At 30.2% G+C, this 15,359-nt stretch overlaps 1 protein-coding gene across 9 annotated transcripts in view; it reads right to left on the bottom strand.

Annotated features, from left to right (window-relative positions):
- LOC148630067 (voltage-dependent calcium channel subunit alpha-2/delta-2-like) overlaps positions 1-15,359 on the bottom strand; it is a 42,895-nt gene that overhangs the window by 19,981 nt on the left and 7,555 nt on the right. For 3 of the 9 annotated variants that reach the window (XM_088560411.1, XM_088560420.1, XM_088560429.1), the window contains exons 4-20: positions 14,274-14,333; positions 13,714-13,849; positions 12,988-13,119; positions 12,615-12,675; positions 11,329-11,379; positions 10,502-10,601; positions 9,537-9,605; positions 9,016-9,105; positions 8,558-8,674; positions 7,916-8,000; positions 7,456-7,505; positions 6,684-6,770; positions 4,536-4,610; positions 1,818-1,883; positions 1,311-1,388; positions 687-761; positions 164-232 (exon numbers count right to left, since the gene is read on the bottom strand). In XM_088560411.1, the coding sequence (XP_088416537.1) occupies positions 164-232; positions 687-761; positions 1,311-1,388; positions 1,818-1,883; positions 4,536-4,610; positions 6,684-6,770; positions 7,456-7,505; positions 7,916-8,000; positions 8,558-8,674; positions 9,016-9,105; positions 9,537-9,605; positions 10,502-10,601; positions 11,329-11,379; positions 12,615-12,675; positions 12,988-13,119; positions 13,714-13,849; positions 14,274-14,333 (1,401 nt within the window). Of the gene's footprint in view, positions 1-163; positions 233-686; positions 762-1,310; positions 1,389-1,817; positions 1,884-3,135; positions 3,259-3,668; positions 3,756-4,535; positions 4,611-6,683; positions 6,771-7,455; positions 7,506-7,915; positions 8,001-8,557; positions 8,675-9,015; positions 9,106-9,536; positions 9,606-10,501; positions 10,602-11,328; positions 11,380-12,614; positions 12,676-12,987; positions 13,120-13,713; positions 13,850-14,273; positions 14,334-15,359 lie in introns of all 9 variants that reach the window. The other 6 variants (XM_088560455.1, XM_088560472.1, XM_088560447.1 and 3 more) reach the window with 5 other exon arrangements.

Below are 15,359 nucleotides of genomic sequence, written 5' to 3'. Positions count from 1 at the left end.
ATCTAACATGCCAGTGTTAATTACAGTAATAACTTTCTTTGCAAAAAATTTCAGAAGACACAATGTTTTTACCCAAGTAACTTTGGTAATATAATGTGAAGATTTCCATGTAAAGATACTATAAATATTGATGAACTAAAGCAAACAATTCTTCAAGGCTCACCTGCACTTTATCTTCATTTTCAACTTCAATGTCCAGAAAGTCCATATTTGGTGGGTCTTTAAAGTCTTCCTGTTTGGGAAAATATAAATACAAATATAATGACTAAGACTAACATGAAAATTACATTTTTTCTTCCTATCAATCAAAAAGAAGGGGGACTTAAAGAAATAAGCCAATTAGAAATAACAATTCCAATACAACAAAGTTTCATAACAATTCATGTGGTAGTACATGTATTAGGAAACCGTATATATTAGAACAGTGTGACAGACAATCAGACTGAACGTCAGAACAGAGGACCAATGTTAGAATTACTACTAGGTATAAAAGTGCTCATGAAAGTGGAATACAAGAAAACATGTGTATCAATATAAGTGTATGAACTAATCAGTAAGTTCTGAAAGGCATCAAAAAGTCCTTGTGAAAAATTTACAGCATAACAGTTTATCTTAACAGCTTTCAATATCATATGGGTGGAACAGATTAATGTATACCTGTTTCAACATTCTTTCTCAACACTTACATGTACTCTCAGTCTTGGATGAAACATAACATATCCATTGGCATTAATAGCAAAGCTATATCCATTTGGTCCAAGCTACAACATAAGCATTTAAATTGTAAAGCAATCTCAAATATTATATCTCTTTCTATGTTTTTCATTTTACATCTAAATTGTAAAGCAATCTCATTTATTATATCTCTTTCTATGTTTTTTGTTTCAAATTTCAACACTAAACTCAATCTGATACAATCTGAAGCCCCAAAATCCAGATTTTTTCAGATAACTTGTCAGAACAAAAACAATATGCATATCTCAATACTGCAATCTGTAACAGTTTCATGTAAATCCAGCAAGTAACAATGGAGGTATTGTAGACAGTAGGTAACTTGTTATTAGTAAGGTGACAAAAGGCACAACTCTGTACTGTTAACTATAATCACTCCTCAAGTTTCCTGTGAGAGAACAAGAAGGAATTGTGAACAAAGTTATATCATACAGACAGACTGAAACCTATACTGTACATAATAAAACTTTGTTACTAGCAGATACAAGTATAACTAAAAGGAAGGTTGAAGTAAGCCTAATGATGTCCCTATATAAAGCAATGTCTCAGGATGTTATTTCTATAAAGAGAAACTATACCTTCCAGAATGGTGAAAACTTCTCCATCTGTGCCGTAGTAACATCAGTACCCATAACTCCTAGTATTGTCTGGTTAGACTAAAAAATGAATTTAAGAAGAATACTTACATGCAAGTATAAATAAAAACTTATTTCAGATTGTTTTTCCTATACGGTGACAAGCACTTGATTTGGTTAATTATTCTTTCCTAAATAATTATAAACTTAGAAGTAATTCTCTTCAGAATAGCAGCTAGCAAGCCTATGATAAGTTTGTTAATATATGAAAATGAAATAATGTTGAAAGTTTGCAGTATTCAATTTTTATATAATATCTCAGCTGCTAAATATAGTTATCGGCAGCATGTGGCAGTCATGTGATGGTAGTCAAACACCTCACTGTTGTAGAAGATAAAGTTTAGAATTTGCTGAAAAATGTATAATCCATCACAATACTGAGTTCCTTAGATTTTTCACTGACAAAGGTCTGGTCATTTTAAACCATTTAACATCCATTGTAGTACATACATTTCTATCATTGGCATCAGTTCTGTTATAAACAGGCAGTGTGACTGTTGTCATCATACCTAAACCCTAAAATTACATTTATAATTAAATAAACAGTCAGCTTGGATATGTTACACCAAGAATAATAAATATCTTCAAACTTTATAATATTTCTATGTTTAGTTTTAACAATAAAATGAAGTACATCTTCAAAGCAGATCTGATCAAATGATTAATCACCATTCTTCCAAACATCAAAGATTATCATTTATCAATCAAATACATTAATCATATAAATCTAGACAATACATATTTGATAATCAGGAAAATATTTCACATTATTCTGATACAAGTATCAAGCTGTAAAGATACAAAATGCACAACATACTGAACACATGTATAGACATAATAGAAGACATGTAACTTGTTAAACTTTAATCAATATATATATAATACTGAACTTTGAATAAAACAGTTTCCAGCTAGTTTGTCAGTTATATGTTTATAACTTCATTGTATCATTATTCAGATTCTGAAAACATCCAAAGAATGTTGTATCTCAGTTGACTAATTAATCTTGTTAGTAATTACCAATAAACATTTCTCACATCTATGAATACAAGGAAACATATTTATGGATTAGAATACTGAGATCACAACAGTTAGAAAATACATGCAGTTTAAATCGATCTAATTTAAAGTTAGACCTACAAATTACACCATTCAGTCACTACGTGTAGGATCTAACAACACTCCATTCTACTTTCTGTTCAGATTAGGTACCTTTCATATGAACCAATCAGATTTCAGCTTTCTTACTTGTTAAAGTATCATTTAAAGGGAAATGGAAATAACGTGAGGATCATGAAAAGGTTGTTGGAATGAAAAGTAGAATTGAGTTTTGTTACATAATACATATAGTGACTAAATGGAACAATATATAGGTTAAATTTAAGAGAGACTGTGATAACAAACAATCAGATGTTGCATTCATACCAGTTAGCTTTGTAGGTAAAATATTTCTGAATTAGAGGAACAGATAAAGGGAATGGGAAAAAGGGTTAGATAAAATAAGAATTCAAAAAATGTTACAGTGCTCAAAAAATAGGTGCACATAAAGGGATGACTGGGAGAAGGAATTGATGGAGAAAGAATTACGTACAACATCAGGATATAACAGATTTAAAATGACACCATTAACCAACCAAACAATCCATTATTTACACTGAATATTGATTTTTTATCTATTAAATTTAATATGACAACGAAATAAAATTTTCTTTGTTTGGCTGGTAATAAATTATAAAAAATAACAATCAACAACAATTTGTGTACTTAATTTTTGTCTGAGTTTTCGTGTCCAGTCGGCTGGATAAACCAACAAATCGGAGTAGATGTTTGACCAGGTGTATTCCTGTACATTCTGTATTGCCAAAGGATGACCCAAAACTGGTACGTATTCCTTCAAACAAGAGGGGTTAGTACAGGTTTAGTACTGGGATTGTTTAACATGGGTGAATTTCATCATCAAGAAATGGTAAAAAGCTAAAATTACTGACTGAACACTCTACATTCCATTGTTATTGTTTCCTACTGCCATGTCAATTAGGGAGAGCTTTTCAACAAAAAATATGAGCATGGAGTTTAAATGAAGAAAATAATTTCTCATTTGCACACTGCCTCATATATATTGTTCATTTAATGAACACCTAGTAAATGTACCACAATTTGAAGGGATAAAACCGCATCATCATGATTTTCAAGCTGAGCTTTGCTTTCAGGACATGCTGTTAAGTTTGCATAGATTTCAATTAAACATGTACATTTGATGGGGCTAACTTCCTTGTGCACACTCCCATGCTTTTTCTTTACCCCCGCAGAGTGATCAAATTTGTAACTCCACTGATATCCAGAGACATCATGTGCAGCCTTTTCTTCAATTATCAAAGGCATATATTCCTGTCAAAATACAGACCATAAAACTTGTTCTTCAATATTCTGAATGATTCAAATGATTACTCTTATAAGGTTCAATCAAAGCTTCAGATAAGTTTGAGTTACTGTTAGTAGTATGAATAAAGGATCAAATTATTTAGATCTCGGATACATTGAATAAGACCTTCCCCTTTCCATTTACTCAAATTCTACTGACAGACCAAGCTAATTGTAGCATTCATGAGCAAATAACAACAGATCATTAATCAGCTAGTCATACTTCTAGAAATGTATATGTTATAACTATACACTAAAACTTTCAAAAAGCCCAATTTCAGTCATTGTCAATCCTAAGAACGTCTTCTACAGTGGCTTAATTCCAAACGTAAAAACAGCCAAAGAATGTTTCCAGTATTCTCATAAGATTTGAACTTGATATTTTGATTCCACAATACACACCCAGGTCAAAAGCACATCCCTAAACTCAATCAAGAAAAGAAACATTCAGGGCTACCACCTTCACAGTCAATTCACAACCCTTATATCATATAGTGCATACCAGATAATAAAACTTATAATGATTGAAAAATATAAGCTTGTGTATATCTAAAGCTGATATTATTAGAAAGCTATCTTAAAAACATCATTTGAAGAAAATTAGATAATACATTGATAAACTATGCTAAGCCAATGCAGATAGAATTTCTTTCAGCACATGTGGTATACATTGTTAATTGACTGTTTACAAATGTACATCAGGTTAATTTTTTCCTAGTCCCAATCTATGTGGGATTTTTGTAATACCGTCTTGTCAAAATAGACTCTGGACCATAAGGGGCGTTCTGGTCTAAATGTTTCAGACAGGATAAAGGTGTATTCCTGAAGAAACAAAATAAGTCTTAACCTGCAAGTTAACATTGGAATCCGTTAATTACCAGCATAACAATGCAATGGGATTTATTTTCACTAATGTGTTCCTCTTATGAAATTAAACTATTGCTTTGTAGTATAACCTTAAGGCATTTGTAAAAAAAAAAGAACAAAATGCAGCTATTGATATAAATCTCAAGCTTCCATCCCTGTAAAATGGAATATATTTACAAAGCACTAAACACATGTATATAGATAGTATTCTTGTCAAATTAAAGACACAGATAAGTACACTATAAGATAATCCACGGAAAACGAAGCAGTCTCGTTTTGATCTTATAATTCTTACTAAATCAGATCAGAACACATGATCATTTTGAAAAATTGTAAAAAGTCTAAAAGATGACCTATACTCGGCGTCACATAAATAACATACTGTTAAAATTTGAATAAAAATATTTTCTACGACTTTATTGACACCAACCGTCGTTTAAATTGTCTTAAATGACTTGCTCATTCGTTTAGCCAAACAGCTTCTCAAAAACAAGTCGCTTATTAGCTTAAATCATGCGTAACAAATCCTTACGGGAAAATCCCATACTAATATCCGCCATGTTGGTTTCTACGGGACGATTTGTTTACAAACGAAGTGCGTAAGTTCCCGTCGAACTCCGGTGACAATCGTCTGCTTGATCAACTTCTCGGTATTATACGTTGTTCGCGTAAAATAAATCCGAGATATCCGAAATAACGCCGAATTGCATTCTGGGTTCTTCGGTTTTTGGACAAACCATTTAAACGTACACAACATCTCCTAGCAACCCGATCACTGTAAACATGGCCGACTTTTTACAATGTAAATATTGCCACCTAGAATTAAAATCTGACCGGAATTTAACGATTCAATGTTTAGGGAGAAGCCGTTTGGCTAAACGAATGAGCAAGTCATTTAAGACAATTTAAACGACGGTAGGTGTCAATAAAGTCGTAGAAAATATTTTTATTCAAATTTTAACAGTATGTTATTTATGTGACGCCGACTATAGTAATCTGCTTTAACAGCTGCATGAATTTCATGATGATCTTATATTGATAAGAATTATGAGTATGTCATCACATGGTGTAATGACCTTATACAATCTACTTATATGTTCTTTGTTTGACATTACAGTGCAATAAAGCTACCAACCCTGTAATAAATTCTATGTAGAAAAAAAACATTGAACATATCTACAAAAAATAGAATATCTGGTTACTGCTCCTCCATCACCCATACTATTATTGTGAAAGCAAAAATATATGATCATTCCATTTTATAAGATCCATTCTTTGAAGGATAAAGTTCACCTGTAAACAATGTGATCAAAAAACAAAACTAACACAAAATATGAAATCAACAAATACTTTCCTAATAATACAAAACTTGCATCAGTGACAAGAAAAAATGGAATCCAGCACTACTTGTGTGTAAAAATGCACATCTACAGTGATCATCTGTTTGACAAAACTTGTGTAAATTCTACAAATCTATCTGCATACATGTATGTATCTAGGCATTGAAATCATTACCTTTTCTACAAAAGTTCAATTTTTGTAATTAAAAAATTAACAAAATTACAAGTGACTAAAACCTTGACTATATAACAAAGAATGGTGCTTCACAGGGGAACCCCTAAGTAAAGGGAAACATTATATGATCAATTAAAATATTTTTTCTTGTTCATTGCTTAATTTCCTTGAAAATGAAACATTTGATTTAAGAAAAATCATTTTGATGAAAATACTAGGAACTAGAAAAATTGTGAGCAGGCCAAACAATGGACACTTCTGTTTGACTTCTGAAAACATGCAAATCCCCAAAATTAAGATGGTTTTTTTATTTTGTTCTTTTTTCAAAACTCAGTTTAGGGTGAGTTATGCTTACTAAAAATTACCAAAAAATTAAGAAGTTCATTTGCTAACCGAAACAGACCAATAAACATGAAATTATCCCAATTCCTTCACTATAATAGTTTCCCTTTATTTAAGTCTTAGTCCCCTAAAAATGGAACCATCTAATGGTAAAATATTACTATGCAGTACCAATCCATCAGGATAGACGCTATTCCATTTGAATAAATCTTGGCGTTTTTCTAAAACAAATGGTCGAGCTACGACCGCAACATGCTCCTGCAAAGTTTAGTAAAATCTTTACTAGAACATAATCAATGTTAGTAAATACCTTCACAAAAGTCAAGTATTTCTACTTTTAAAAGAAATAGACCATATGGCAATAAAAAAACCTTAGCGACTGGATCATTCATTTGTTACATACATGTAAGTATAAAAAACAAAATTTTGTCATCAAGGTGTATTTAAAAACATGGGTGTTGTATACTGTATGCTTTAACATAAAGAATGAATTAAATACCTAAAAAAAAAACAAATGTATAATCACTTGAGTAGATATAAGTCTTCTCAGTAGAAATACCATCCTTTTCTTACAGGATTAAATGCCCAAAATCATGTTAAACAAATCTCAAATTAAACCTACTTTCAACTACTGTAACCTGTAGCATTAGTAAAGGTCAAACATCATAATAGCTTTAATCAGTCATAAATATTTAAAAAGTGTCATTGTAAAAATTGGGCAATAGTACTACCAGATTTAAACTTGAAAATAAAACAAAGTCCATAGCATCAAATTTATGAAGAATATGATTGACATTTTTAAATACTACAAGATTTCTGACTTAAATTATATCTTCTTAAAATATGTGTCTCTTATTGAAAAGAGTATTGAACTTTCAAATACCATTCAAATTTTGAAACACTTTTCATTTTATATTAAGTTGTGATTAATAAACTTTTTTACCTGAACTCTTGCTCTTATTGCACCCATTGCTGGAATTTCTGCAAATTTTCCTGAAAAAAAAAAACAAAAACAAAAAAAAAACAAACTAATAATGATTTCTAACTGTTCAAATCTAATGTCACATAAAAACTAGAAATCATAAAGATGGAATCCATCTTTGTGGGCTGCATTGACAATTAAATAATATATATGAAATGGATATAGGTGATTTGCCCACATGCCATATCAGAAGACAAAAAAGTTACACTAGTTTGTAATGGATTGACAGAGTGATCACAATCGGGCAACTGCCACTTTTCTTGGCGAGGCCCTGATGAATTTAGCAAAATAACATTATCGAACTATAAATGAAAAACTTTTCATTGATATCACAATGACTGATCAGGTACACTATAATACTACATTTTAAAAAGGTATAGAAGATGGTAGTTCAAATTGTCAAAACATGAAATGTCCTTACCTCTATTGGCACATGCCATCCATTTGATACCTCTTGTTGGATTAGCTGTTTGTCCAACAGCATATGTAAAAACTCTTATCTGATCCTAGGGAAAATCATTATGTGTAACATAACTAATCATTTATATATACATGATTGGTTTACATTATTTCTCCACTTGAAATTTAGATTTTCATCATGCAAGCTTTAGCATCATAATATCTAAAATTTAACATAGAGAGTTTATATCAATATTAGTCTGAAGAAAATTCTGTACAGAGAAAACTAATATTATTGAAAAACTATCTAATTTTAATTTTACAAAATCCTTATAACAATATACAAACTTTTTGTAATTTTTAAAAAGTAGTTTAATATTATACATCCCAAAATAATATTACAGTGAAAAAAAAGCAACACAATTCAAATTGACAAAAAATTTTCCAATTATTTCTGAAACCTTGCTATGATTTATATATACATGAAAAGTATTAACAAATTTGAAATACATTGAAAAGTAATTGCTCATAAAGAAAATAAAGTGTTGTCCTCATCCTTAGTGTTTACTCTTGTTTAACAGAGCCAGGTAAAAAGCTTAGACTTATTAACCATGAACCCCCTTTACACCATCATTTATTGGTTTCATTGAAGATCAAACTATACCTTAGGAGCAGCATTAAAGTTTCTTGCTTTGAAGACAGACTCAGCATCATCAGTTCCTCCATCAGTCAGTAACATTATCATCCTGTTACATTTCTCACCTGGGTCGCTCATATTAAACTGGAAAGTAACAAACATTGAAACAATTATTCACTGCAAAGTTTTCCAAAGCAGTGGGAATTCTATGACTATCCTGCAAATATTGGTAATAAATAATTTCAATATAAGAATATTTGATGAATTAGAAAGACCCTCCCCTGGACCAATGATTTCTCTAAATGAGATAATTCATTCACACACACTTGGCACAGAAATTTTGGAATGCCTTAGTATGAGATCTTATACACACAATTCTACTACATTCATGTGTACTACCATAAACCCACTGAGCCAGTTTAATCAACTTGTTTCTTTGTAGCACTGAGATATATTTCTTATTACTTTCTCTCTGTCTTACTTACCCTATCGAACTCATCAAAAGCAAAAGTCAGTGCCTTTTCAAAATTTGCCATATACAGAGCCTGAATTCTGTCAACACCTTCTCGCAAAATCTGTCAAAAGGAGAAAATGATAACGACATACTGATAAGTTATACAAGGAAAAGGATAGCCAAGTCTTAAGGTATTTATCATCAAATTTACAATTAAAACAAATACTTAGACAAATTCTAATACAAAATTTTCAAGAAGAGGTCTTCAACAGGGAAATATGATAAAAAGGATGTCACACACAATGGTAATTAAAACTTTTTTATTTTTTAATTCTGTTTAAACTAAAATTCTTGTCTGGTAAAAATTCTACTGTATTCACTATAATTCAGATCTACGGTACACTTAAATGCACTAGTGAAACAAGTTTAAAGTTTTAAGCAAAATGTTTAATACAACAAAGTAAAAAATATCATTCAAGAGTAACAATTACAATTGAAAAGTCCACAGAACACATCCCTACAAATTTTATCACAAAGAGTGTGAATTGTTACCTTCTTGTTTCTATAATTAGCTTGTACAAAGGTCTTGAAGCAGCTTACAAATGATACATTCTTAGAAAACTAAAATACAACAAAACATACATTGTATATCATTACTGAAATTGCAAATATTTTACAAGGACTTGTGTATTTTATCCTCCTTCCACAATCAATAGCTCATATTTGTTACAGGAAATGTAAACTTCATATTTCATTTGCATTTGTAGCTAAAAATGTGACAATAAAAATGTTCTTACTTTCTGTATTATCATTGATTCAGCATCTTGTAAGCACATTTTACTTAGAGTAAGGAAGTATTTTTTTCATACTTTACTTTCACTTTTCAGTCCATGACTCAAGGTTATTAAACTTTGACCAAATAAAAATATATGCTTCTATTTCCTTACCCACCCTATTTTTCAGCTAAAAATAGTGTACCCTAAAGTGTTGTTGTCATTCTTCTATAAGCACCTTCAAAGTAAAACTGGGAGCAATTCTCAATTACATGATACCCCATACACTCCATTCGATAACATGCACCTCTTGGCCTCCAAATTTATTAGGATCACAATAAAAAATAGGTGCATAATGGTTAAATCCCATTCACTGGTGTAGTAGAAGTAATGAATAAGAGATGCATATGCCCTTTTGTAACAGAAGGAAGTATGGACTACCTACCATATTTTTTTTTATTATTATTATTTAAAGGTGCAATAGGAAACACACCTAATATTATTTTTTGGTATTAAAGTGTTACACTTGAATAAAAATTCAGATTTTGAAATTCTTTTCAAATAATTACCACAAACTGTTATATTTTGAAGAAAAAAAACGAAAAAAACAAAGCTACTACAGAAGTTCAATCTGAATTTTTCAGAAAGATTCAATAAAATTTTTATACATATTTTATAATATAAGGTAAAGACAAACTCTACATAAGAGACTGATCACAGTCAGATATGTTGTGGTAATCTTACATTAGCAATGTTAACAAAATCATTCTCTCCGAGTGTATCTAGGATAGATTTTACAGCTACTTTAATCAGACTCAAAGCTTGGCCATGAACACTGCCACTCCTGAAAACAAAAATAAACAGATACCATGTAACATTTCATTATCTAAATCCCAAAAATATTAACTTCTATGTAATAAACTTTTTCTGAATGGAAGTTAAACCACTTGTTGTCTCACTAAATTAAAATAAAATTCACCAGGACAAATTGCAAAATATTGAAATGAGTTACGCTATTCAACCTCAAATAACTTTCAAATTATGCCTGAACACTGGATTCTTAAAATTTGAACTTATATACTAACAATGCCAGCTTGATATGACCACAGATTAAATCCTCAACACTTTGGGCATGTATGAACATGCAATTCAAGCTTAAAACCACTCAGACCCCAGCACCACAAAAACTTTAAAAAATACAAGTCTGAGAAAAGTCCTAACAGTTTGTGACATCATAAATTTCAAAAACTTTGATATGAGTCACCATTAAAATTAAGAATATTCTCAGACAAGGATTTTTTTAAGGTTTTGTGGCACTCAGGTCTGAATTCAGAGTGCCAGTAAAAGTTTGACAAAAACTTAAAATGTAAATTAATAAATTTTGCATATGTTTATATGAAAAAAATGTTAGATTTCTCTTATGTGCTGTATGATGTAATGTTCCTGTATATATCTAACACAGATCTTCAGTGTTTAGACACTGTAAGTGTAATATCCAATTACTTTCTAACTTTCATGTCATTTTACTTTCCATTAGTGGGTTTATTAAATATACAGCATCATTTACTCACGTATCTATCAATATCAGCATCGTTTTAGGAGAACTGGATCCCTGGGTGTACCTAGAAAAATATTGAATAATGACGTTATTAAAAACAATTTATCATTTTGCATTGAATTATGTCAACATGTTAAATATTTAATTGATTAATTTAACATGCAACAAATTATGACCCTAATCAATTAATATCCTCCAAGTTATATTCAAGTCTCATGTTTTAATATCAAAGAGTAACTAGGGATATTAGGTTCCAAACTGAATCATTAATATTTGCCCTGAATTGAGTTTTCTATGTGAAAACTAGATCTGAAAACTAGATATCTTTTTGTATAATATGCTCTAGTGGAAAAACTAAAATGACTATTTTCAACAAAGTAATTTTTTTTTACCAGATTTCATAATGTTATTGTGGGTTTTTATCAGGTTTCAAAATAAAAAGTAAACGAAAATAAAAAGTATTTGATATCAATAATTTAACAAAGACAGAACCAGTATTTTTTTTACTGACTATAGTATGTCTATACTAGTTATCACAGTACTTTCACTTTAAAGGGTTTGTCTGTAGTACTCTAAGTTGTTGTGAATTTCTTATCAAATTTCATTCAGCTGTTTTAGACAAATTGTCAATTAGAAAACAGTACTCCTGGTCAACTAATCATTAAGAGATGTTTTGTATAGGAAACCTCTAAAGTCATTCAGACGGAAATGTTAAATTGGGAGTTGTACACTGTAAATTGTGTGGTGAAGAATGTGTACAGGGACAGACTGCATGACCATCATAAAACCACACACACCAGAGATATAAAATTATGGACAGAGACAAAAGTTTGGTATAGCAGTAGGTTCATTATAGTATTTTGAAATAGTACAATATAGTACAATATAGTTAGGGTAATGAAATAATTTTAACTTAAAATGCACATTTCAACATGTTCGTACTTTGATGACAGCATTTTATGTTTGAATCTGACATTTTTCAAAGTTCATGGTCTCATTATGGTACTGATAACAAAAACACCAAACATTTCATCCCTAGTAAGGATAGGACAAAGTCAGATTTCCTCTCCTTAAGTCAGTGGGGTACTTAAGTTTGATTCTAGAGTAATCACAAGGATGTAGTGTAATCATATCCTTGACATTTAACATATGAAAATTAATCTGCTTCCAGATTTTCTAAAACATGTATGTACTAAGTTAGTTCAACTTTTATTTAGTGATTTGAAAGGACAAAAATTAACATAAATACACATCTCTGCATTTTTTTTTGGTGAGGTTGTTATTTTTCTTATATCTTACCATGGCCGCCTCCTAACATCAAAAAGATCAACCTCATTTTCATCTGTACTCCATTGACTTCCTATGAACAAAGCAACAAAACATAGAATAAACAATAAATGGAGACTTAGTTTCATTTTTTAAGAGAATTACTTCTTTTAATGTATTTCTTCTAGTCATAGAGGGAACCAGCTAGGACCAGAAAATTACATGTTTGTTTGTTGAGGACAGGTGGCAAAATAATGAAAGTGTCAACTACAGAATCTCCTGGAATCATATTAATAAAATGACAATTTCAATATGATCCTTAACAAGAAAAAATATTGCCAACTCAGTCCCACTAATCTCAAAAATGAATGCATTCTAACAATCATAAAATTTTAAGTACATGTACCTGGAAAGGTTCTCATAAATCCAGTTTGACTTCCAAAATACTGCCATAATATATCTTCATCTTCCTCATAATTCTTCTTAAAAGCCTCATCCAAAGCATTAGACCATTTCAATCCATTGAGTATGTCAATATCTATATAAAGATAAATATCAACAATGTACATATTTAACTAAGTCCTAAACCATGCAAAATAGGGTTTCAATAATATGCAAGTGAATATATGGCTAGGTAAATTGAAATGTTCAATTCATCACATGCTCTAAGTATTGAATTTCATAGCACATGAACTAAAAATAATCGTAATTGCAATGTTTACAGATATATATACAGCAGTTGTATTCAAACTGGGATAACTGTATTAAAGAGCTGTCAATAAACACATCTTGCTCTGCTGAAGCAATTAACCAATGACCATTAAATTCATGACTGATATTTAGAATTTCAAATATAACAAAGTTATATTTATCTCCTCAAAAGATTGGTTTCAGACCACATTTACATAATATTGATAAAGTGTATACAAATTCATTATATACCAGATGTTTCTCCAAAGTTAACAATAGCAGTTTTACCATCTATATTTTTAACTTAAGAGGAAGTAAAGAGTTAAACATAATTTACGATCTTTTTTTGCAACAGAAAAGTGAAGGAAGACACTGTGATATATAACATTCTTTTGAAAAAATTGGTATATCACAAGTATTTAATGCTGTATTTCAGACTTACTTCCATTATAAATTTCCACTGGTATATGGACAGTAGATACTGATTCATTAATTGGCTGCAGGAATCTGTCATTGTAATCCAGTATACCTGACAGCTGTGTTTTGTTTTTAGCATCCCAGTAATGAACATCACCAATCTGAAACAAACAAACGATGTACAACAGTAATATCTTTTTGCATTCTAATTAAATGTTAACTATCATTCAAACCAACCACATCCTTTCTATAATGTTGTAATACTTGATGTTAAAGAATAATGTATGAAAGTTTTTTTTTTTTTCAAAGTTACTTACTAGTAAAATGAAGCCCAATAATTTTCAATGGTTAATACCATAATTTTACGACAAAAGTGATTTCAGACATTGTTTTGGCTAAAAGTCACAATAAACATTTTTTTGTAAGAAAAAGCAGTGTTATTACAAAGTCAGGGGAGGGGATCCAAATCTCAACGAAGAGTCTTTCATGATAAAAAACCAATGAATCATTTATGCAATTGATCGCAAGATTTTGTTGATGGTATGGAGCTCATATTGAAGAGAAATGTAAATCTGTATTAAATACCTTTAAATCTTGATTCCAACGACTCACATTGACAGCTTTTTCTGCAGCTCTCACTAGTTTCTGAAAAGTTATATTGAAAACAGTATAATAAATTTGTGAATGACATAGCCACGTTTAAAAGGTAAAAAAAAAGGAACTAAATACAAATAAAATATGAATAAAACAAAAAAAACAAATTTCGGCTCTCTTTCATTAATTTGTTTTTACGTTTTATTCATATTTTATTTGTATTTGGTTCCTTTTTTACCTTTTAAATGTGGCTATCATTTACAAATTTATTATTTTTATTGATGTTTAATTTGATTTCATTTAACAACTAATTACATATTTAGTTTTGATAACCCCACTTTTGACAATACTGATGTGAATGTAGGTCATCAGTCTGGGACAATAACTTATGAGCCTGCTGCTGACAACCATTTTATGTTCGGTTAATCAATAAGTATGTCCATTTTATACCATTTAAAACTGAGTTTGCAGAGAATTTGGCAGGTGATAAAATGATTATGTGTATTACACTTGCAAGTAATGAAATTGAAAAAGAAACTAACTATACATAATATAAATGCTACAAAAATTCTTCCAAGTACTTCTACTAAAAATGAAACAATCAATATTTATATTTAATACCATTAAGGCCAAATTTTTGTGATGAAGTATAAAACTTCAATTCATATTTACTGAAGCAGTAATATAATTCATGTTTTTGAATATACATTGTTGATTATTTAAGGCATTGGTATGTGATACCGTCATTAAAAACCATTATACATGTACATCATTTAAACATGAACAGTTCATTCAAGTATAAAAACATTAAGTCAATATGTCAATAAAAGTGCTTACTGAAAATAAACAGATCAATTTCAATGGTGAAACATTCAATATTATTTCTAGTTTACTGTACACTGCGTACATATAGTATGTAAATTATTTCCTCCTAATAACAGTTATCAGTACTAAATTAAGGTAGAAGCACTGAGAGCCTAATTTTTAGTCTGCCATTACTTCATTCACTGTTTACATTGTATATATCACTGTTCCAGGAAGTTACATTACTGCTGCTCCGTGGATTGTGTTCAGTGG

Source organism: Perna viridis, chromosome 1 (assembly GCF_037379345.1).
Source record: "Perna viridis isolate PV_CMFRI_1.1 ecotype Kerala chromosome 1, ASM3737934v1, whole genome shotgun sequence".
NCBI classification, from domain to species: domain Eukaryota; kingdom Metazoa; phylum Mollusca; class Bivalvia; order Mytilida; family Mytilidae; genus Perna; species Perna viridis.
The sequence above is the reverse complement of the archived record's forward strand: the minus strand, read 5'-3'. Positions and strand labels throughout refer to the sequence as shown.